A 22,185-nucleotide genomic window follows, 5' to 3' on the forward strand; every position below is an offset into this window, starting at 1 on the left:
TTTGTTGTATCTATATAGGTAGCCAGCTGTCTAGCTCTAGCTTGCGCTAGCTAGCTTGCAAGCTCATGAAATGTTATTGCATTCGAATTAGCGTTAATTCAAAAACGTTTATATGTGGCCAGTTATGGCTGTACCGCTCCCCTGAATTAACCATTATAATACATCCAGTTATTTATAATGCCATACATAGTTTATATATAGCTCCAATTTGCAGATTACATGGACAATTGTGGACTGTAGCTAGTAATGTTGAGACTGGCTCAGAGGTCCGGACTGGCCAGCCGGCTGCCTGCTATTTCTGTGTGAACTTGGGTGAATCATTCTTTTTCAAAAAAGATTTACATACAGCTAGTAAGCTAGCCATGCTACAATTCCTCCGCGAAGCGGAGCTACGGGAGCTCGAGGGCTGGCCCTCGAATACACTCTGGAGCGAAGTTATAGTGAAGTCGCGAAGGCGGTACTGAGTATACGCGGAGATCATTCCGAGATGTACTCAGGGATGGAAAATTTAAAAAAAAAGAGCGACCGCAGTGAGAGATCCTTCTGAACAGACAGATGTCACCCCCTCGATTGCCACGATTGAACGAGACTGAGGACCCATGGGGTCCTCCAACAGAGATCCCTTCCTTCCTGAGGTTTGAAGAAGTGCCCTACGCGCCATTCTCCAAGGGCGACAAGCTGGGCAAGGTCGCTGACTGGGCGGCCGATGCCACCAAGGACGGCAAGGACCAGAAGCGACAGCAGTACGGGCGAGGCCACCGGGATCCGTACCATGCTTACGGCGCGAGCGCTGCGTCCTCCTTCCTTACTGAGGACGCCGAGGACGTTGCGTCCTTCTCCGTCGTGGACTCGTCCACTAGGCCAGCCCCAAGGGGAGCGCGAACCCAGACCGTTCTGCGGGCCCGAGGCGGTGGCCGAGGAGGACAGAACCAGGCCGCAACCCCGTCTCGAGGACGAGGCGGCGGCGGATTTACCCCACGTGGTGGCAGCCAGTACAACCCGCGGTTCACGCGGTGGGGCTCGCGACGGCCGGGCTGGAGAGACTACGACAAGCCGCAGAAGGACGCTTCGGTCAACATCACCGAGGACTGGAAGATTGTGCAGACAATTGGGTTCAACGAATTGCAGAAGCTGTCCTTCGATGTCAGCAAGGGCTCGCTCGTGGAGTCGTACGGCTACGTCCACACCTACAACAAGAACCTCGATAAGCCGCAAGCCAACGTCAAGCTGCAGCAGCTTGATCGAATCGTGTACAATGTTTCGACTTCGGAGGACCCAGTTATCCAGGAGCTGTCTACGCAGAACGCGGGCACTGTGTACGCTACCGACAGCATTATTGCTCTGCTCATGACGGCGACCAAGTCTGTCAACCCGTGGGATATCATCATCAACAAGAAGGACGGCAAGATCTTCCTTGATAAGCGGGAGGGCGGTCCGCTTGACTTTGTCACTGTCGATGAGAACGCCGCCGAGCCACCAGCTGATGCCACCGACAAGGATAACATCAACAGCTCCGCCAACCTGGCCATTGAGGCCACCTACATCAACCAGAACTTCATTGTCAATGCTATCACCGAGTCCGAGAAGACCCAGCACAAGTTCAACAAGGAGAATCCATTCTACACCGCCGAGGACCAGGCTTCCGAGGAGCCCCTGCTGCCATTTGGCTACCGATACAAGAGCTACAACCTTGCCGATGATCCCGAAGGCGAGCCACTTAACCTGGTGGTGCGAACGCAGGTTTCTGCTGCCACCCCGTCTGGTCTTGGCGGCGCTCAGAACCTGGTCACCCTGCAGGCGCTCAACGAGTACGGTGGCAGCAACGGCACTTTGGAGTGGAAGAACAAGTTTGTTAACCAGCGTGGTGCCATTGTTGCGGCTGAGATGAAGAACAACCTGTCCAAGCTGTCGCGATGGACTGTGCAGTCTATTCTTGCCGACGCCCAGCAGATGAAGATTGGTTTCGTGTCGCGTGTGAACCCGAAGGACAACTCTTCTCACATTATTGTCGGTGTTCTGGGCCGAAACCCAGATCAGTTTGCTGGCCAGCTCAACCTGAACATCCTCAATGGTTGGGGTATCGTCAAGTCTATCGTCAACATTGCCACGGCCCTTGATGATGGCAAGTACGTGCTCATCAAGGATCCAAACAACCCACAGGTCAAGCTCTACAGCGTCCCTGCTAACACCTTTGAGGAGGACAATGAGTAAAATAGTTGCATTGTCATTAAAAATTGTATTATGTGCTTTCCTCCGCGAAGCGGAGCGAGGGGAGTTGGGGTCTGACCCCCAAGTGTCCATTCCTCTGCTCTGTATATGTTCGAGGGCCAGCCCTCGAGCTCCCGTAGTAGGAGGCTCTGCCCCCAAACCCCCGTCAAAACAGCCAAAACCCCGTACCGGTAGTCACTCGGGAAGGTGTATTCGAGGCCCAGCTTTCGAGATCTGTAGCTCCACGTCGTAGCGGTTCCGCAAAATTGTAATGGGTGCTTTCCTCCGCGAAGCGGAGCTATGGGGGGGGTTTGGGGGCTGGCCCCCAAGTGTCCTGGTTATTCGTCTGCTTTCTATATAACTCCAACTTCGTGGAGTTGGGTGGTTAGTAATACATGAAATGTCTATTGGTTAGTATGTGTTTTAGACGGGGTATTAAACAGCTCATACTTGAGACTGGAGCCGGGCATTGCAAGTCTTCGTGGGCGAGTCGGCGAGGTTTGCGGCGTACCAATGACCGAAGACTTAACCGGAGTAGCAGAGTTCTTGATCTTCTTCCACCGGTCAACGCTCGTGAACCCGATTTTCTTCCTCGAAAGCACTCGTGATGGCGTTTCAAGCACCTCGGATAGTATCTCGTCGCTGGCAATCATAGTCTCGTCCGTACTACTTTTTGTTTCCTGGGCGGCATCCCGGGTTTTCGACAGCCACAGCCTGAACATGCGCTTGAAATGCGCCTGCTGGAGCTGCTCATAATACAATTTGGCATCCCGCGTCTTGGACTTGATCTTGAATCTCTCCATGCACCACTTGCGGAATAAGTGTTCCTGCGTCTGGAGGACTTTGATCTCGGCCATGAACTCCGCGTCCTTATGTAGCTGAAAGCACTCTTCGTGCTTGGTTATCCAGACTGTAAAGAATTCGTAGCGGATCTTTTGGTTGTAAATCTCGTCGGCACGCTTGTATTCCTCCAATTGGCCCTTGATCGTGCCTCCCCACACAGAGAGAATCTCCCTTGCGAGGCTTATGTCCTGTGCATCCCGCATGGATTCAGCCGTTTCAGTCATTGTCTTGATATCCAGTGTTCTGTTCAGCCATTTGTTCAGCATGTGCTGCTTTTTCAGCAAGGTCGAGTGGTTCTTAAAGTCACGGTATATTTCATTCAGTCGCGTCTCCTTGCGGTGGACCGCTTGCCGTTTCCAATGTGTGAAGATTTTGCTGTAAATGTTCTTCTGTTCCAATGCACACGCCCTAAGGTGTCTCTCATTGTTAGCACTGATGCCTCTAAAGAAACAATTAAGACTCCTCTGCTTAATCGAATTGCATCGGTAGCCGTCGCTGAAATCAGTCAGCTCCTCAACGCGATCCTTCTCATCTCGCCACAAGCTGAACATGCTTCGCACCGTGGTATCCTCGACAAGGCTCTGGATGTACAAAAACGGCTCCTCGAGGTCTACCGTGTACTTTGCGTAATTACACTTCCACGTATGCACGACGGCGCCGGTGAGGATACCATCCCTATAGCGTCTGTACACCTTCTCCCGCTGCAACAGTGTCCACCGTTTGAGAGTCTCGCTAGCCAGTATTGTGTTGCGTTTGGTGACAACTTTCTGGTAACAAGCATTAAGCCTCCATTGCTTAACGACGCGGTAAGTGGTCATAACACGCTCAAACCTAGCCGCTTCGCGGTATTGTAGCAGTCGGAATTTCCAAATATCAAAGAACTTGCGCTTAGCGGAAGCGCCAATAGTCACTTGTATGGGCTTGCCGAGCCCTGACAAGTCTGTGGATCGCACCCAGGTATCTAGATAGCGCTTCAAAATCGACCGACCAGCCATTTGGTCCGCTACCTGCTTCATCTCGGTCAAAGCGGTCGTGTCATCGATCCACATATCCATACACCTGCCTTTAAGAACCATTCCATTGAGTCCGGCAGAGTGCTCAAGCTCCCTTTTGAATTTCGCTAGTCTGTCGCGCCATGTCCTGAATGTCTCTCGCAGGACCCTCTCGTCGGCCTCCAGCTGCAACTGGTCTTCAATGGACTTGTATATCCAGGCATATAGGAAATTCGACTTAAGATATCGGTCATACTGTTTCTTGGCAACCGTCTCGAGCTTACTACTGTCCTCAAACCTTGTAGCGAGGACTCTGAGAGCCCTCCGCTTAACCGCAGTATCAGCAATCTCAAGGTTACGCTTCACCGTAGCAATTCGCTTTTTCACCAATTCCAACATTCTCCGCTTCAAATAGTCGCCATGGAACTTGTCCGCTTCGTCTAGGCGGTCCAGTTGCTTGCGCGATCGGTACATCCAGCACCGCATCGCGTCCTGTAGCAGTTCCTTGTGGTCCCTAGCCCGGGCGATCTTGGATATCTGCTCATCATAGTCTACCATTGCATTATACTGGCTAATCCACAGCTTTAGGTATTGCCCCGTGCGTTGCAATTGAAATGTTTTGTACCGTCTCCCCAACTCCAATCGCTTATGACGCAGGCGGCTCTTGACAGAATACTCCGAAACGTACCGATTCAACCGATCGTTCCATGTTCTCAAGTTATCATAGGAACACAGCTTGATTATTGTCGTCAGGCACTGGTAGTAGCGGCCCGTGTTGAGTAGCTGATTAGCCTTCATGAATTGGCTGAAGATATGGTACAGCTCGTTGAAGTCGGGCTCGCCGTCGCTCTCTTCTTCAGTCCTGCGGTCAGCCGTCTTGGCAATGACTGTGAGCAGCTCAATGTCGTCCTGGGTCAAGTGCGTCCGGTGGTTCTGGCGAGACCGGTGGTAGTGGTAATGGTCGTAAATCTGCGGCATGGCGACTTCAGCGGACCGCAATGCCCTAGCGAAGTCCTCGCGTTCGTTTTCTGATCCGCTCTGCTCCTCGTCCGAGGAGAGGTGGTTCGGATCATACCGCGTAAAGCTGTTCGTAGGCCGGTCCATCGCCCCGTCGTTTCTATCCTCAAATACCCTTTGACCGTCGCGTGTTTTCGCCGTGAATCAAGTTATCCAACTTAATCGGTTATTATTGGGCTCTTTTATCTTAATTCGGTAGACATTATTTAGCGCGTGCGGCGATCTGCAACAATCGTTGAGATCTCGTTGACAAGGCATTTACCTTAGATCTTTCCTCGCGATATTATTATGTATTCAAGAAATAAAAGGAATCACTGGCGGATCATTGGAGGAATCCTGAATGAGTTGTTACTAGCACGGTTGAGAAGGGTTTAGGAGGGACTATGCATGATAAGGGAATACCGGGAGCAATAATCGTCTAAAGTTACGCATCAAGTAATCATTGTTATAGAGAATTAGAAATAGACTTCCCTCAATATATGGTTAATTTACATTGGTTGTGTGTGTTTGGAAAACTGCGCTTGAATCGTTAATATACCGAGCTCCGCCGTTTAATAACGCATAGATATGATCCCCAACTGGTCCAATTACACCCAATAGTCCTACATGGCGTTACAGATACATATACAGATAATAGCCGTATAACTATAGCAGGAAAGCTCACTTACCAATGCCAGGACTTAAGTTTGGGCTTTCCCGGAGTTATCCTGTTTCAAAAGACGGCTCCTTCAATTGTACCGCCGGAATTACACCACTAGCCATAGAATGCTTCGCCTATTACACAAACCAATAAGAAACCAAGATGATTCACTGCAATTATGGCATACACATAAATACATATTGGATTATAGATGCGAAAAATAGCCAATGAATGTTGCTTCTGGCGATGTTGTCACGTGATTAGACCCCTGTCTCAGGTGAAATTTCCGATATGCAGTGCTGTCAAAGTGAGCCAACAGCTGATGCATCCGATTTTTTAATCCCTTAACACGAGGTGACGACGACAATGATTGGAAGCAACTTTATAGATGCTGTGCGGAAGCCTTTTTCAAGTTATCCTCCAGCGTTTACCGCTGGATTGATGGTGTTCTTGACACTCATTTTCGCTGCCGGCGCCATCTTCCCGAGTATGGTGGAGGGCATGGCCCTGACGCCATCTGTGCTGTCCGATTTGGACTTGAACAAGCTATCGGTCTACCCGTTGATGCACTTGGGCCTGCTGCATTTGATTTTTAATATGTGGGCTCTTTACCCGCTTGTTCTGCGGTTCGAGCTTAATAATGGCACTGTGCGAACCGGTATCGTGCTGAACTGTGCGTAACACCCCCCCTTCAAGTTTTGATAAAGCGTGAGGACTAACCTTGTATAGTGCTTGCCGTTTTGCCCGGTGTCGTGTACGGCATTCTGGGTTTCATCGGCATCGCCAGGGCCAATGTCGTCGGAAGCAGCGGATGGATCTTCTCGTTCTTTGGCTTCTTCACTCTGAAGGAGTACCGATCCGGCCAGAAAGTTTGGAAAATGTATGACATATTTGTTGATTCCACACTATTACTAACGATACAATGTTATTTAGAACTAACAACTCTGCCCTTCCAACATGGTCTATGCCTGTGATAGCTCTTGTTGTAATTGCCATTATTATCCCCGGATCAAGCTTTTTGGGCCATCTGCTTGGTTTGCTGGCCGGGTGGGCAAGTAAGTTTAATTGTTCAGTTTGGTGGAGTTAGATGCTAACGGCTTACAGTGGAAATGGGATATATGAGAGCTTTGATTGAGCCTTCTACTAAGGTTGTCGAGTTCATTGAGACCAAGCTTGCCCGTGCGATTGCCTTGATTCCTTCGCAATTCAAATATATTACCGAGGTTCAGGCTCGAGATATTAGAGCGCAGTCTGGACAGGAGCTTCCAACTATTGAAGGCTCAGGACGACTTTTGGGTACCAACTAAGCCAAAAAAGAAATAACGACCTTTACCTGCTATCAATTTACGATTTATGGCACAGTTACAAGCTACGCTAACCTATCTTTAAAAATTAAACTCTCAATATCCGTTACGGTAGAAACCACTTCATTACATATGTTAATGTATAGTCACTAATTGATCTTATCGTCGAACATTCTGCCAAGAAGTATATACACCACAATTACTGATTTATACTATTTCTTTTGCCTGAATAGCTAGTCTGCCACCACCATAGCCAACTCCACGTCATGTTCACCATAAGGGAGCCGACACTTTATGGCGGTGGTGATGGTGCACAGCCGTGTGGTCCGCGCTGGTGTAAAAATTTCAATTTTCACCATCACCTATTGAAGAAGACCTCGAACACCGGGATCGGAGACTATTAAAAGATGAGCAGGCAGACGTTTTCCGGGCTCGTCATCTCGCAAGGGAAGATGATGAAGACCGTCAAGGTCCGAGTCCAGCGAGTCAAGTTCAACCGACTCGTGCAGAAGGACATTATCCACTATAAGGACTTTTTGGTCCACGACGAGGCCAGCAAATGCAAGGAAGGCGATATCGTCAGAATCGAGTACATTAAGAAGTTCTCGCGGAAGAAGGCGTTTGCTGTCACTGAGATCATGAAGAACAAGGGTACGGAGTGGATGAGATACCAGCAGGAGGCTCCGGAGAAGGTTGCCGCTGAGGAGCGAGAGAAACTCAGGGAATACCAGCTGGAACGGCTAGAGAGATCTAACGCTGGCTCTACTACACAGCAGCTGCAGGCATTGCGGGAGATTGAAGCAGCACAGTACAGCGCCGGGGAGTCCGAGTCGGACAAGATCAAGGCGCTCAGGGAGAAATACGGCATTACCTCGTGGCCGCCGACCCACGAGTTCGTAGAGCTCGACTACAAGAATCTCAAGAACGAGCTGCAGGAGCTGAATATTGAAATTCTCAAGCATCATTATAAGGACACCGTGAAGAAGCTGCTGCAGGAGCAGCCGGAGAAGGCCAATGCCATTCTCAAGGAACTCGGCAAGGAAGACGTCACGAAGCCAAGCATAAAGAAGAACCTCCTCATGAAGTACTACGCTACTCAGTTCAGTAAAGCATAGAGTTGCTAATTTTTGTATGTAACTTGTAAATATTTTGCCATTTGACCCATTCTTCTTCCGACAGCCATACTAATCCACTTGGACTAGTGATAAGCTAGTAACGATTTGGACTCTCTATTTCAGTTCTGTGGGCCATACTTGCAATCAAGTCTAGTATATTTCACCATAAAACTCATGGTATTCGTGTTCTCACTTAACGAGCCGCATAAGCCGCACACAACTCACAATTCAATTATATTACCCCTGATCGTCGAAACAATGACTAAACTCGATATAACCAAATTTCACCATTCTAGTGATATGAGAGTATAGTTATACCTGCAGTTATTCCGAGATTTACTGCCTGGCCAGCATATACAGAAGCGGTACGGCTGAAGTCGGGCTAACTTTTCAGAGCTGGAGCTTATTACAGTACTAAATCCCGGTCACTCGGTGGTTCAGCTATGTATCATGTTAGGTTCTTAAAAGTACCAAGTTGCCGGAGAAAGAACGGACAGTATGAGCTTAAGTTCGTGATTGCGATCACAAATGATCTAGGGAACGATATATTTTACGGAGAGTGCGATGTAGCTGTGACCGTGGAAGGAGACCGCGGAGCTGCCGCAACCGCTACTGGAAAATGGAAGCCTGGTACTCGGGCACTGCCGATATCTGTCTCCTTTGATTCTAATCAGTCGAAGGAGGTCGTTGTTTCTGTGTCTGTGGACCAAAAAACCGTGGAAGACCACCTCTATGACGACACAGATAGGCGAGCCAAGTACTTCCTTCCGCTGTTCAGCCCTAAACTGCGTCTTCCAAAACCGCAAGAAAAGGATTGGACGAGTTGCGAAAAGGTTGCACTCCGGAAATTGCCTGGATTAGAAATGTTCGAGGAAACTGGGGAGAGCATTGCTAGGCACCTTTGGGACGCGGGGATCATCCTGAGCAGGAAAGTGACCCAAGATAACAATTACCTCGGATTCAAGCCTAAGAGAGTGATTGAACTGGGCACTGGATGTGGAATTGTTGGACTGACTCTGAACAATATATTCAATGCAGAGGTTCTTTTAACCGACCTTGAAGAGTCAGAAGAGATATGCCAACGAAATATCAACCATAATCGCGGCAATTCAAAGGCTAAACCACCGGCAAAATTTCAGCTTCTCGATTGGGAAACTCCAAATGTCACTGGCAACTACGATCTCGTCATTGCTACAGATTGTACTTATAATACTGACAGCTACGGGGTGCTGCTTGGAGCCATTGAACAATTAGCCGGGCCAGAGACGATAATAGTAGTGGCCGACAAGTATCGCGACGAGCGCGAGGAGGACTTTTTTGATCGCTTCAGATCAAAGTTCTCTGTTGTATCCGACGAACAGTTAACCATGCACGGCGAGACGGTTCGGATAATAAAAGGGACTCCGAAATAAATCAAAATATTACCAAATAACTAGTTAACGTAGTTATTGCTTAGTGTAGATCTAAGTGGGGGATCCCCGATAACGATAGACATGGGTATAAAGCACAGGGCCGGTCCCATCTCCGGGCAGCAAAGAAACAATGGGCTTCGAACTGGCGGATCTCGTGCAAGGCCTCAGTTCTCTCATCCCGAGACGAGCCTCGTATACGGAGAAGGACTATGCCGACTTGAGCGATAAGGTATACCTTGTCACTGGGGGGACTGCCGGGATAGGCTTTGAGGCGGTCCGGCTGCTGGCCGGCCAGAACGCCAAAGTGTACACGACCTCCCGCTCGCTGACCAAATTCGAGCAGGCAGCGGGCAAGATTAGGGGCGAATTCCCCAATGCCCGAGTCGAGCCAATTGTGCTTGACTATCATGACTTGGCCACAATTAAGCCGGCGATCTCAAAGCTGTTGAATCAAGAGTCTGTGCTCCACGGAGTCATTCACAATGCAGGGGTACTCACTCCGCCGGACAAGTTCACTGCCCAAGGAATTGAGAGCCATCTGGGGGTTAATTCCGTAGCACCCTGGCTGGTCCAAACTCTTTTGGACGATCTCATGATCAAGACTGCGGAGTGCTCTCCACAATACTCGGTCAGGGTGGTATGGGTGTCCTCGCTGGGCCTGGTCCAGTCTCCAGATAAAGGAATTGACTGGTCTAACTTGAAGTTTGAGAAGTCGCAGCCGGCTGATCTTATTCTTTACGGTCAGTCTAAGGCCGTCAACGCCATGAGCTGTATGCTGTGGTCTGACGTCCACCGAGACTCGGGTGTCGTATCGCTATCGCTTCATCCAGGTACGGTCCAGTCTGAGCTTACACGGTCAAATCAGACCTATATTGTGTGGTTGTCAAAGCTCATGGTTTTCTTTGGCCCAATTGAAGGTGCTTATAACGAGCTTTACGCGTTGCTTTCTCCGGAGCTAACTACAGAAGACAATGGCAGTTTTCTTGTCCCGCCGGGACGAATTGGCCATCTTCGTAGGGATATCCTTGAGGGGGCTAAAGGTGATGATGGACAGAAGCTGCTTTCCTGGCTGAATGATACCATCAGTCCGTTCAAATAGGGTCTCCATTGCTCCGCAGGGCAGAGCACTAGGGGAGATCTGGGGGGACTAGCCCCTCATATACACTCCAATTCTACTACTTGTTCTTCACAGGGCTACATTAATCTGTATCTGTACTGAGGCGCTGCTCCGTGCGGCTCATGCGGCTCCTCCGTGAAACGTACGTTAGGAGCCCAGGGGGTTTGGAGGATCAGTACATCCCAATTGTAGCATTAGTACCTCAATTAATTGCTCAATTCCTGTTTCACAGCTCAATCGCTGGGCAACGGGGGTCAGTTACGGGGAGATGACACCCTGTTACAGAGGGGCGGTCCGGGCCCGCCCCCATGACATCACTTCAAGGCGCAGGTCCCGAAATCATAGTATTAACCACTAACCTAACGGTCCGGGTTGCACGATGAACTCGTTTAACGACCCGTGGCAGACGCCGAATCCATCGGCAGATCCCTCCGCCACTGCGTCCCCAACAGCAGCCTCGTTTCGTACCGCCTCGCCGGCTCTGGACGAGTCCACACCCCGGCTCAAGGACCTAATCCCAGCCGCTAAGGACTACGAGGAGGACGAAGATGTGCTAGAAGCGGACGTTATATCTGAAGAAGACAAGACTGGAGCGCTCCGGACGATTCTTGTAACGGCTGCGAGCAATGGCGACGTCGAGAGGGTGACAGAGCTGCTCCATGGCGGCTCAAGTACACGGAAGTACCTTGATGTGAACGCCAAAGACGAGAGCGGTAGTACAGCACTTATCTACTCCAGCTGCTTTGGCCATGAGGCTATTGTGAGCGAACTTCTGGAGTATGGAGCGAGCGTAGACGAGCAGGACGGACACGAGTGGACAGCGCTCATGTGGGCCATTAACAACCACCACACGTCTATCGTCAAGGTGCTTGTCGACTACAATGCCAATGTCGGATTCAAGACGTCTACGGGGCGTAGTGCGCTGGATTTTGTCACAAAGCATTCGGATATATACGTGTATCTAAAGAGCAAAGGGTACATTGAAGAGGAGACGGGTGATTTCTACAACGAGGCGCATGATCCGGAAGCGCAGCTTGAAACAGAGCTGTCGAAACAGATCATGGTGGAAAGCGCGTACAATTTGGACGTGGATATGGCGCACCTTGATCTCGGGGACCGGTTTGCGGTGGAAGAAGAAGAAGACGATGATTCGGTCGGATTCGTGTGGGAGAGGTGTCTGCCTGACCAGATGTTTGTGTTCAACGAATCGGACATTCCGAAGATCCTGGATGAGGCGATCACGAAGATGGAGCCCAAGAGGTCTCCCACACAGAAGCCAATTCCTGCAAACGTCATATTTCTGAGCGCCCGGTACGCGCACTATTATGGGAGTGCAGAGATGGTGGAGAACTTTCTGGACCCGGCGATATCGCGTATTGGCTCGGTGTGTAAGCAGCACAAGGAGGATATTGCGTTTTTGGCGTTTTGGATGTCCAACTGCACGCTACTCATGTACTACATCCGCAAGGATACCAAGCTGTTTGAGTCGACCTTTGAATTCCAACATAGACTCAGCGAGCTTATCACCGACATATATGTAATGATCACCCAGGATGTGGAGCGACGACTAGACCGCATCCTTGACTCGTCCATTCTCGATTTTGAAACTATTCCAGGGCTCAACAACATTGTATACCAGAAGGAGTGGAAGCTGTTCAAGCCGAAGCACAAGCAGCTGACTCAGAGAGAGGAGATCGAGCAGACTATTAACCCTCCCACAATGGAGCAAAAGGCCAAGCCGGCGCCGCGAAATGTCACTTCCATTCTGTCCTCGGTGCTTTTCGTCATGGACCTCTACGAAGTCCACCCAATTATTGTCCAGCAGGTAATTGGCCAGCTTTTCTACTGGATTGGTGCCGTGCTGTTCAACCGTGTTATCTCCAACCGCAAGTACCTTGCGAGGAGCCGTGCTATGCAAGTACGCCTCAACGTGTCGGCAATTGAGGACTGGGCTAGACAAAACAATCGCCGGCCAGAGAACAGTGACGAGTTCCAGAAGGAGCCGAGCTATCCATCCATTAGCGAGATTTGCCGGCTGCACTTCAGTCCGGTTGTCCAGATGCTGCAATGGCTACAATGCTTCACAGGATTTGGCGAGGACTTTACTAACGTCGTGGCCACACTCCAGCAGCTCACAGAGCTTAACCCATACCAGCTTTTGCATGTGGCGAACCTGTATCGGGCAGAAGTAGGGGAAAAGGGTCTCTCCAAAGAGTACAAGAACTACTTATCGCATCTCAACTCGCGGTACAAAGAGCAGTTTACCCACAAGGCTACGGTAGATATGCCCCCTGAGAATAATAGCAGTGAGAAGGAGAATGGTGGCGAAAAAAAGGAAGGCGAGAAAGAAAAGAAGGAGGAATTAAAAGAAGTGGAACCTACACCAGAGACGTCTGTGCTGCAGTCAACAATTGAACGCAGGTACCACGGCGACGAGGACGAGCCGGAGCTTTATCTTGATGCATCAGTTGTCCTTCCGTTTGTTATCCCTACTCTCAGAGAGATGATCGTTTTCTGGGGCGCTGGTCTCGGTGGTACGCACAAATCTAGGGCAAGGAAGCATGAGCCTTTCCTTCCAGCCGACTTCCTGGACAAGTTCGAGGATACTGGCGCGCAACAAGTGGCCGATAGTGTGTTTAAAGACGTTACTATGCCGCAACCATCGATGCATAAAGGCTGGGGCGAGGACCCAGAAATTGACGAAATGGCTAATGTTTGGTAAAACAATACAGATAATTGAGATAGACTTGTGGATTGAGTTACCATCAATTGCATTCCATTATCAATCTACCATCAATTGTTACCGGTAGTACCGTAGGCGATCCCTACGATCAATTATAATTTGTCAACCAATTACCGTCAAGTAACTGGGAGGCTTTTCTTCTGTGCACTAGTGAATTATATTTGTTATAGCCTATTTAGAATTGAAATTTCATGTACCTAGATTTATTTGCCCAGGCAGATAATCAAAGATTTTCCGATAGTATGGTATTATGGTGGAGCATACGGTGGTGATTGCCGGGATTTTGGCAGGGTCCGATCATAAGGAGGTGAAGTCCTCCCAACCATTCATCGAAGCAGAGTTGTCAACGAGACGGGACCATTTAACCAACTGAAGATGTGAGTTCGACCCACGATACCAGCTGTGGCGTTTGCTAACAAATATGTTTAGGTCTGAAGTGGACTATTCTCCCGCATTTGCGCCTTTCTTCGGGTTCGCAGGGTAAGTTGGGTGCAGTTTCAAGCGTCGAACAGGGCTAACTGGCTAGATGTGCGATGGCGACCATCCTCAGTGCTGCGGGTGCCGCTATTGGCACCGTGAAGAGTGGCATTGGTATTGCCGGTATCGGCACTTTTGCCCCGGAGCTTATGATGAAGAGTTTGATTCCGGTCGTCATGAGCGGTATCCTGGCGGTATACGGCCTCGTCGTTTCGGTCCTCATTGCCGGTGGCATTGGCCCAGACACTGACTACTCCCTGTTCAATGGGTTTATGCATCTGGCGTGTGGTCTGTGTGTTGGGTTCAGTGCGCTGGCTGCGGGCTATGCCATTGGTGTCGTGGGCGACGAAGGTGTCCGGCAGCTCATGAACCAGCCTCGACTGTTTGTGGGAATTGTTCTGATTCTCATTTTTGCCGAAGTCCTGGGCTTGTACGGCATGATCATTGCATTGATTCTCAACACCAAGGGCTCTGGCTAACAAATCCTGTACACTTATACTAAAAAACCTCCCATTAGACGGTATACTTTACTCCCCTCCGCGAGCTACCTGGGGTTCTTGAATACACGCTTCCTCATACTATTGGGGGGACCAGACCCCCCAAACCCCCCTGGGGCTCAGCTTCGCGGAGATATTGATCAGTTCATGGACCCTCCGCGAAGCGGAGCTACGGGGGTTTGGGGGCTGGCCCCCATGAACTCTCAGTAGTAGATGATAAGCGGGAACAATATATAAATAGATTAGTTATTACGCAGAGGTGTCCATCGCCTGCTGGGGCTCGCCATTGGCCCTGGCGCCGAGCCTGGCAGTACCCGAGTCGTCGACAAAGAAGTCCGAATTGCTCGAGAGGTACTCGACCGACCGCGCCGAATCTAGGAAAAGGGTGTAGGCACGCTTGATATCGTCAGGCTCGACAGTGTTGGACTTTCGTTTGGACGCAATGACGTTGGAAACGGTGATGAGGTTCGCTGCGTACCGCAGACTCGTCTCCTGGCCGATCTTTGTCAACAGCGCCAGTGCGTCGGCATTGAGCTCAACCTCTTCTTCCTGCGACCGGATCGACAGAATCTCACGCACCTCGTCTTCGGAGTATGGTTCGGTGGGGATGATGATGACACGGTCGAGCAGGTCGACCGGCAGGCCGTGCGGCGACTTATAGTTGGTGCCGCGGGTCGTGGAGATGCCACGGTTGGTTGCCATGATGACAATGGGGCTCATCTCGTCCTCGAGAGCACGGTTGATGTAGGAAAACGCCTCAATGTCGAGCATGTGCACCTCGTCAATAAATAAAACGCCGGGGATGATCTCGGCCTTGCCCTCTTCCTTCCACTCGCTGACCTTGGTGTTGATCTGATCTCGCACTTCGGACCGGATCTCGCCCGTGTCGCCAGAGAAGAGAGCCAAAAAGCCCTGGGTACGCGAGTTGATCACGTCGATTTCATGCAGCGACACCGTGTGCACCACCTCCTTGCGCTTCTGCAGCTCGCCCTCGGGGCACTGGACAAACTTGGTCTCAGCGCCCATGGCGTCGTAGTCACGCGACCGCGAGTACGATCGGCCGAGCTTGGTGATCTTGCCGCTCGCCTTGTCGATGGAGATCACGTCGCCGGCGGTCACCTTCTCCTTCGACATGGAGTCGATCATCTTCGTACCCAGCTCGTACATCGTCTCCATGTCCGTCGTCTTGATGGTCAGCTTGCCCTGCTTGTGGCCACCCGTCACGGACCGGTCGATCTGGATCTCTACCACTTCGCCCTCAATCAGCTCCGTCTCTTCCTTGATGCGCACGCCAATTGACTTCCGGAAAGCCTGGGTAAGCGCCTCTGTCTTGCTCAGCTCCAGGGAAAAGATCTCGCTGCCCGCTACGGTGGTGAATGGCACGTCGCTGCCGAGGTTCTGGCTGATACCCATGGCAATCGCCGTCTTACCAGTCGACGGTGGACCGGCCAACAGCATCGCCCGGCCGGCAATTTTGCCCTGCTTGATCATCTGAAGCACTACGCCGGCCGCTTTCCGCGCTTTCTGCTGGCCCACCATGCCCTGGGCGCTCTTCTTGGGAGTCAAGCTGGGCTCCTCCAGGCCCAGCCCGGTAATGTGCGAGTGGGCCGCAATGAGGTTCAACCCTCGCAACTCCTTGGCCTGTGCAATCGTGGAAATGGACTATAATTCCAGTCAGCTTCCCATATTTATTTTCCCGCTTGAATTCAACTCACCATTCTATCGCGTCTGAAATCCTGCTATGTCCTGTCGCGATGGTGAAATTTTCATATCGCGATACTCTCCCACCTCCGCGCGCCACACCGTCTCCGCGAAGCGGTGCTACGGGAGCTCGAATATTAGTGCTAGCAGTAGTAATTGGGGGGGATCAGTCCCCCCAAACCCCCCTGTGGCTCCGCTTCGCGGAGGTCTGTTGTACAATTGATTATTTTCATTCGGCTTGTACCTATTGACTTTAAACCACTGCAAAACGGTCCTTCATTGTGTTGACTTAACCCATCTCTCAACTTAATTTCTTAATTTTCATTGCGTGGTCTTACCTATTGCGATAAGCGATCCTTATCGTTGCATATGGCGTACTACGTTTTCGAATATGGGAAAGAAGGAAGTTGGATATACTCCATCGTCAGGCACTGCAGAAGATCGAAGAGGAGACTTGGAGGAAGCGGCTTATGCTGGCAGACAGTTCGAATTTAACTAATTGTCGAAGAGCTGAGAAGTACCATCCGACGTTACACCAAGTACTCCGACTGAGAAGTACCATGTGACATTACCAAGTGCGCATTGCTGAAAAAAAAAAGGCATGGTCAAGTCATTATTCGGCAGAGGAGAATAGAGGTCACATCTAAGCACAGAGAATGAGAGATGGTCAATCATTTAACATATATATGCGGAAACTGCTTGGGCCGGTTCCGAATGCCGTGGTCAACGAAATCGCATTCTCTTCGAGAAAACATAAGGAAGCTGCTCGTGGCACCTTAAATTTCGAGCAAGACACGGATTGATGAGAGACATAACACCTCTTCCTGATAGGGAGAGGATTGACTTCGGAGGAGATTGAAGACTGGATTATAACAAACCAGGAATATTTTGAAGGTATTCCTCATGAAACCATTGCCAACATGGATTAAATTGCATTTTAGATGGGCGTCAATAGACCGCAATGGCAATACTTGACTGTCTGAGAAGAAGGGAAGAAAAAATGCCGGTGCCTTACTTAAGGGGGAGCCTGTAACGTCGATGAAATACATCCTTGCAAGCGGAGCTACCTTGCCGCCGTTAGTTATCCTCAAGAACTTGCAGGAAACTGCAGTCAAGAAATTCATTGAAGGTCACGCGAAAACGAATAGGCCATGGGGGGTTATTCTTCCACTCTTATGGGCTATACGTCATACAAACTTATGATGCAATGACTTGGCCCATTACGACAAATGGAGCAACGTTTACGGAAATGGTACCAAACCCCGTCTACAATGTTTCTGAATACAAGCATCCTGACTTCTATAAAAAAGCCGAAGACAGGGGAATAACGATTGGTTGCCTACCGCCGAATACAACCGACAAATTGCAGCCTTCGGATGTGTCAATATTTGGTCCCTTGAGGACAAGCTATTTTTTCGCGGCTCTAGCCAAAGACTACCACATCGGCGCTCTGCACCAACATACCGACACTTACAAGGGCCATCAATAGGAATAGCTGGATCGAAAGTTATAAAAGGGAAAGGCGAACAAACATCACAGTTTCGAACGTCAAGGAAGCTTTTACGAAACCAGGTATCTATCCGTTTAACCCTGCCAAAATTATGGAATCTTACCGAGATTTAGAAGCGTGGATCGGGTATCTGAGCTGAAGAGCATCAAGGGCCGTACTTACAGACATGAATACTTCAAGATACTAGCCAGGTGCTTGGGGCCACGTGAGGCTTGCCACGAGTCGCCTGAAAGTAGTTCGAAGCACACTGAAGATACACAAGACTATGAGCGCCCTGGTACTACATGTCAGAAGCGTCCTCGGGCTTTTCATTAGAGTCGTCGATTATTAGTACTGATCGTACTGTTGGCACTAGAGCAGTCCTTCAACAAAACACCCGCCTGTCAATTCACAGGGCTAGTTTCCCCCCATCGCCATTGAGGCGAAGCTTTATGATACCTCGCCGCATCGAGTGTGTCAAAAAATTGTCCTCCAAGCACCTCAATTCCTCAGTTCTGCTTGGCCTCTCTTAATATTTTCATTTTATTATTATCCTAAAATCGACTAAAAGCAGTAATAAGTTAATGAATTGCATGTATAATCGCTGTTCATTGAACGTCACCTTCGTAAGCCTCTAAAGGTCTGTAAGGGCCTTACGATGTCGCCTAACAGTACTATCAATTAATTCGACTCATATTAATAAACAACGCTCAACCACATTCCTGAAATGAGACGCCAGGAAATACCATATAGATAACTCATAATAACTGCGCAATTGCACTAATCAAATAATTAATCCCAATCAATTCTATTAAATGCCCCAATTCAATGTCCCGGCTAGCAATAGCGACGAATAACATCCGGTTAATTATGAGACTCGGGGGTCGTGGGAGACCCACACCACTTCAAGTCACCCACAACTGCGGACCAGACCACCGAATCCTCCGACGACGGCACTAGAACTAGAACAAAAATGTCGCTTTTAAATGACTTGTTATATTCGATTGTATCATGCTTGACATGTAACCAGTCGCCGACCCTGAAAATCAACCAACACCGGTTCCAGATAAAGAAGCTGCTTGGTGAAGGCGGCTTCTCCTACGTGTACCTGATAGAGGCCGACGACGGCCAGCTCTACGCTCTCAAGAAAGTGCGGTGTCCGTTTGGCCCCGAGAGCTTGCAGACGGCGATGCGGGAAATTGAAAACTACAAGGTGTTCAAGAAGTCGCGCGCCGTCATTGACCTGTTTGAGCATTCCATCGTGCAGGAGAAAGATGGCAAGACGGTGTACATGGTGTTCCCGTTCTTCCGCAAAGGCAATCTCCAGGACCTGATCAGCGATAACCTCATAAACTGCCAGAATATGCGAGAGGAGGACATCATTGATCTCTTCGTCAGGATATGCCGGGCGCTGAGGACAATGCACAAACACATGGTCACTGGACCGACTGAAGGCGATAGGACAGCTACTTCATCCGAAATGGACGAAGCGGCCATGGGTCTGCTGGACAATGCTGCCGGTGGTGGGGGCGGTGCCGAGACGGGCGGGGACACAATGCTCGGCGAGGTCGTACCCTACGCACATCGCGACATTAAGCCCGCGAATATCATGCTCAATGATACAGACGAGCCAATTCTCATGGACCTGGGTTCGACGTCACGGGCCCGGGTCTCGATTACAACGCGCCAGGAGGCGCTGGAGCTTCAGGACCTGGCCGCTGAGCACTGTACTCTTCCGTATCGGGCACCGGAGCTCTTTGATGTCAAGACAGGCTCTCATATCGACGAAAGAGTCGACATTTGGTCTCTCGGGTGCACGCTGTTTGCACTTATGTACCTGTCTTCGCCGTTTGAGATGCAGAGCGCCGAGAGCGGCGCATCGCTCAACATGGCGATCATGAACGGCCAATACACGTTCCCAGCCTCTCCAGACTACTCCGAAGGCCTGAAGTCTTTGGTGCGAGACTGTCTTACCGTTGACCCTTCGAAAAGGCCCTTCATCGACGATATCCTAACGAAAGCTGAACAATTGCAGGCTGAAGACGAGTTCACCATTTAAGCTTTCCTCCGTAAGCCCGTTTTGCCCCGTTAGGGCCGTTGGAGCCGACGCCTCAGCAATAGCGTTCAATGAGCGTGCGGCGGAAACGCACGCCGATCCGCCGCCCATTCCTCACCCATTATTATTACCAATATTACACGATCACCAAAAGTCGGAGAAAAGACACGTACCAACTACTTGGTATTTGCATATTGATTACCTGTTATTGGTCGAAAGATGCCGTCGTACCAACATCACTACTCTGGGGTCACGGGATACAACGACTGCACGCTGTTGACGGCGGACTCGTCCTTCATTGACAACCGGCCTGATTCGCGGTCGCCCACGCCAGCCCCGCCTACGCCGCAGAATCCTGAGATGAGCCGTGAAACGTCCCCCGACGAGGTCATGGAGCTGCTTGAGCAGGTGTTTGGGCGTAAGTCGACTCTTCCGGAGCGCGAGCTGAACCATTATAAGTCACGTCTGACGGTGGCTCTGCCCAAAGTCGACGCGTCCCACCTCGGGGTTGTCTACTCGTGTCTGAACAAGGCTCTTTCGGGCGAGAGTGCTGATGCCAAGAAGACATTGGTAGACTATTCGCTGGTCACGAACGGCGTTTCGGCGTGGATTCTTCCACTTCGCCGTGTAGTCGAGTCTCTTGATTGACTGTATTAACTTATTTATTTTATTTTCTAGATGATTAATCAACCCGTCTGTAATTTCGTTGAGCCGGCGACAATCTGCTTGAATGATACTCCATCTCGAATGATAGTCCTGCTTAAATGTTAGTCCTACTTTGAGTGCAGTCGAGGGCCAGCCCTCGAGCTCCCGTAGTTGGGGGCCTTGCCCCCAAACCCCCGTCGTCCTTCCTAGTGATACTTCTACAATTCAGTATAGTCCGAGTATGATGTGGAACAACTACTTAGAGGTAGCTTAATGGGTATGTGAAGACCAGAGCTTATGAATTGTACCATCCGTCTCCCACATTGCTAATTATTCCAATATCCAGTTAATACCAAGCTATGCGAATAAATAGATGGAATTGATACGGTACTCTGATAAATTCTGGCGAAATTGTATGCCTTAGAGCCCATGACGAAGCAATTAACTGGCAGTACCACCCGCTATCACTCCTCCAATCTATGCATACCCACTTAGAAAGAAAAATACCCCCACAGCTACAATAATATAAACAGATTCAGCCAAATAACTGTTTCTTCCTATGGTACAGTTCCATTTGGTTACGGTGAGCGTGTCCCAAACGGCATGCCGGAGGGTTGCATAAGTCTCCCCTGGGCTGAGAGAGACGCGTGTCAGAGATAATATCCATTGCAAGCTGTCATGAACATGGTTCAGAACCAGGCCCAGCAAAATGGGCCTAATCGCAATCAGCCAGAGTACTCGCTGCCTGGGGTCATGCGATATTTGCAGACGGAGTGGCAGCGGAACGAGCGCGACCGGATCCAGTGGGAGCTCGAGCGAGCCGAGATGAAGGCGCGGATATCCAAGCTGGAGGGCGAGAAAAGAGGCCTCCAGTTGGTCGCGAGCACTCAGCAGCAGAAAATCCGTGACCTTGAGAAGAAGCTGGGCGTGGAGCCTTCAGAAGAGAACATCATGGACGACTCCAAGAGTAAGTTTTACCACCTACAGCAAGACATAGCATGAAAAGCGTACTAACGAAATGAAGAATCGCTTGGGGAGGAGATCCAATCGGCGATGAATGTAGATCTGGATGTCATTGTGCGGTCCCGAGAATACCTCGAGAAATGCGTCCAAGAAATTGAGTACCTTCTGCAGTCGTCGAGTCTTGACCAACAGCAGCAGCAACAAATCCAACAATTGCATCAACAGCATCACCAGCATGCTGCTGAGACTCTCCAAGATACCGAGGGGGTACCAGAGCAGCCACAGCAGCCACAGTCTTCCCATTCAGCACCGCCTCCAGTCACTCCTCCGCCTCCACCGCCAGCGCCTTCTCATGAGACGGCCGAGGACGCTGAATAGAAGATGTGGTAGAATGACGCTTCGTTGAGGAATATAATGGTGGATATGGTGTATTTTATTGTTTACATATAGAGCTTTCGGTTCATGGAAGAGGCTCGCTTGGTATATTATTGTTAACGCTTGACTTGCACTTGTCTTTTCGCTGCTCTGCGTTGATATAGGACTCTAGCTGTGGCTACTCCAATGTTAATTGGCGTTAGCTAGCTGGCTGTTGGTAATTGGTCCCTTTGACATAGCTCAGAGCTACTTTGGATCACTTCACTTAATGGAAATGGTAATTATACTTAGAGCGATTTCAAACTTCCCGTAGTTCTGCTTCGCCTAGTCAATTGCTCACCTGAGCGGAGCCCTGGGTGGGTTTGGCAGCTTGCCTCGTTATTGCGAGGAGAGAAAGTGCGTGTTCGAGGGCCAGCCCTCGAGCTCCCGTAGCTCCGCTTCGTGGAGGATTGGCAGATCTCCGCATAGCTTTAACGTTATATTCCAATTCAATCAGACATTTCAATGGTGCTTGTAGATTCCAACTGTACTTGTACTTACGTCATTACTTCGCGGTTAATCGTTTCAATACAATCGTAGGCTCGAACCAAA

The 22,185-nt window shown here is 50.0% G+C and overlaps 12 protein-coding genes across 12 annotated transcripts; 10 read left to right on the forward strand and 2 right to left on the reverse strand.

The window, feature by feature from the left end:
* Positions 1 to 555: 555 nt before the first annotated feature.
* TRVA0_006S03686 (eukaryotic translation initiation factor 3 subunit D) lies at positions 556 to 2,211 on the forward strand (the record flags this gene model as incomplete). Its single annotated transcript, XM_076683151.1, has 1 exon — positions 556 to 2,211. The coding sequence occupies one exon, from the start codon at positions 556 to 558 to the stop codon at positions 2,209 to 2,211; it is 1,656 nt and encodes a 551-aa protein (XP_076542759.1).
* A 382-nt stretch (positions 2,212 to 2,593) lies between these two features.
* On the reverse strand, positions 2,594 to 5,147 carry TRVA0_006S03708 (uncharacterized protein; the record flags this gene model as incomplete). Its single annotated transcript, XM_076683152.1, has 2 exons — positions 2,594 to 2,612; positions 2,659 to 5,147. 2 exons carry the CDS (start codon positions 5,145 to 5,147, stop codon positions 2,594 to 2,596), a joined length of 2,508 nt encoding a protein of 835 aa, XP_076542760.1.
* A 1,042-nt stretch (positions 5,148 to 6,189) lies between these two features.
* Positions 6,190 to 7,007, forward strand: RBD2 (putative rhomboid protease RBD2; the record flags this gene model as incomplete). Its single annotated transcript, XM_076683153.1, has 4 exons — positions 6,190 to 6,373; positions 6,430 to 6,580; positions 6,634 to 6,755; positions 6,805 to 7,007. 4 exons carry the CDS (start codon positions 6,190 to 6,192, stop codon positions 7,005 to 7,007), a joined length of 660 nt encoding a protein of 219 aa, XP_076542761.1.
* A 449-nt stretch (positions 7,008 to 7,456) lies between these two features.
* MRPS17 (mitochondrial 37S ribosomal protein uS17m MRPS17) lies at positions 7,457 to 8,119 on the forward strand (the record flags this gene model as incomplete). The annotated part of the gene is made up of 1 exon (XM_076683154.1): positions 7,457 to 8,119. One exon carries the CDS (start codon positions 7,457 to 7,459, stop codon positions 8,117 to 8,119), a length of 663 nt encoding a protein of 220 aa, XP_076542762.1.
* A 443-nt stretch (positions 8,120 to 8,562) lies between these two features.
* TRVA0_006S03774 (uncharacterized protein) lies at positions 8,563 to 9,531 on the forward strand (the record flags this gene model as incomplete). The annotated part of the gene is made up of 1 exon (XM_076683155.1): positions 8,563 to 9,531. The coding sequence occupies one exon, from the start codon at positions 8,563 to 8,565 to the stop codon at positions 9,529 to 9,531; it is 969 nt and encodes a 322-aa protein (XP_076542763.1).
* Positions 9,532 to 9,661: 130 nt separating this feature from the next.
* On the forward strand, positions 9,662 to 10,630 carry TRVA0_006S03796 (uncharacterized protein; the record flags this gene model as incomplete). The annotated part of the gene is made up of 1 exon (XM_076683156.1): positions 9,662 to 10,630. The coding sequence occupies one exon, from the start codon at positions 9,662 to 9,664 to the stop codon at positions 10,628 to 10,630; it is 969 nt and encodes a 322-aa protein (XP_076542764.1).
* Positions 10,631 to 11,027: 397 nt separating this feature from the next.
* TRVA0_006S03818 (uncharacterized protein) lies at positions 11,028 to 13,370 on the forward strand (the record flags this gene model as incomplete). The annotated part of the gene is made up of 1 exon (XM_076683157.1): positions 11,028 to 13,370. The coding sequence occupies one exon, from the start codon at positions 11,028 to 11,030 to the stop codon at positions 13,368 to 13,370; it is 2,343 nt and encodes a 780-aa protein (XP_076542765.1).
* Positions 13,371 to 13,766: 396 nt separating this feature from the next.
* VMA11 (H(+)-transporting V0 sector ATPase subunit c') lies at positions 13,767 to 14,347 on the forward strand (the record flags this gene model as incomplete). The annotated part of the gene is made up of 3 exons (XM_076683158.1): positions 13,767 to 13,768; positions 13,821 to 13,871; positions 13,918 to 14,347. Coding segments are annotated over 3 exons (483 nt in total).
* A 267-nt stretch (positions 14,348 to 14,614) lies between these two features.
* Positions 14,615 to 16,083, reverse strand: RVB2 (RuvB family ATP-dependent DNA helicase reptin; the record flags this gene model as incomplete). The annotated part of the gene is made up of 2 exons (XM_076683159.1): positions 14,615 to 16,027; positions 16,081 to 16,083. 2 exons carry the CDS (start codon positions 16,081 to 16,083, stop codon positions 14,615 to 14,617), a joined length of 1,416 nt encoding a protein of 471 aa, XP_076542767.1.
* Positions 16,084 to 18,528: 2,445 nt separating this feature from the next.
* ENV7 (putative serine/threonine protein kinase ENV7) lies at positions 18,529 to 19,614 on the forward strand (the record flags this gene model as incomplete). Its single annotated transcript, XM_076683160.1, has 1 exon — positions 18,529 to 19,614. One exon carries the CDS (start codon positions 18,529 to 18,531, stop codon positions 19,612 to 19,614), a length of 1,086 nt encoding a protein of 361 aa, XP_076542768.1.
* A 216-nt stretch (positions 19,615 to 19,830) lies between these two features.
* TRVA0_006S03906 (uncharacterized protein) lies at positions 19,831 to 20,259 on the forward strand (the record flags this gene model as incomplete). Its single annotated transcript, XM_076683161.1, has 1 exon — positions 19,831 to 20,259. The coding sequence occupies one exon, from the start codon at positions 19,831 to 19,833 to the stop codon at positions 20,257 to 20,259; it is 429 nt and encodes a 142-aa protein (XP_076542769.1).
* A 675-nt stretch (positions 20,260 to 20,934) lies between these two features.
* Positions 20,935 to 21,597, forward strand: FAR8 (Far8p; the record flags this gene model as incomplete). Its single annotated transcript, XM_076683162.1, has 2 exons — positions 20,935 to 21,223; positions 21,281 to 21,597. The coding sequence occupies 2 exons, from the start codon at positions 20,935 to 20,937 to the stop codon at positions 21,595 to 21,597; spliced, it is 606 nt and encodes a 201-aa protein (XP_076542770.1).
* Positions 21,598 to 22,185: the final 588 nt, after the last annotated feature.

Source organism: Trichomonascus vanleenenianus (assembly GCF_965637985.1).
Source record: "Trichomonascus vanleenenianus strain CLIB 3782 genome assembly, contig: TRVA0_006S, whole genome shotgun sequence".
Lineage (NCBI taxonomy): Eukaryota > Fungi > Ascomycota > Dipodascomycetes > Dipodascales > Trichomonascaceae > Blastobotrys > Blastobotrys vanleenenianus.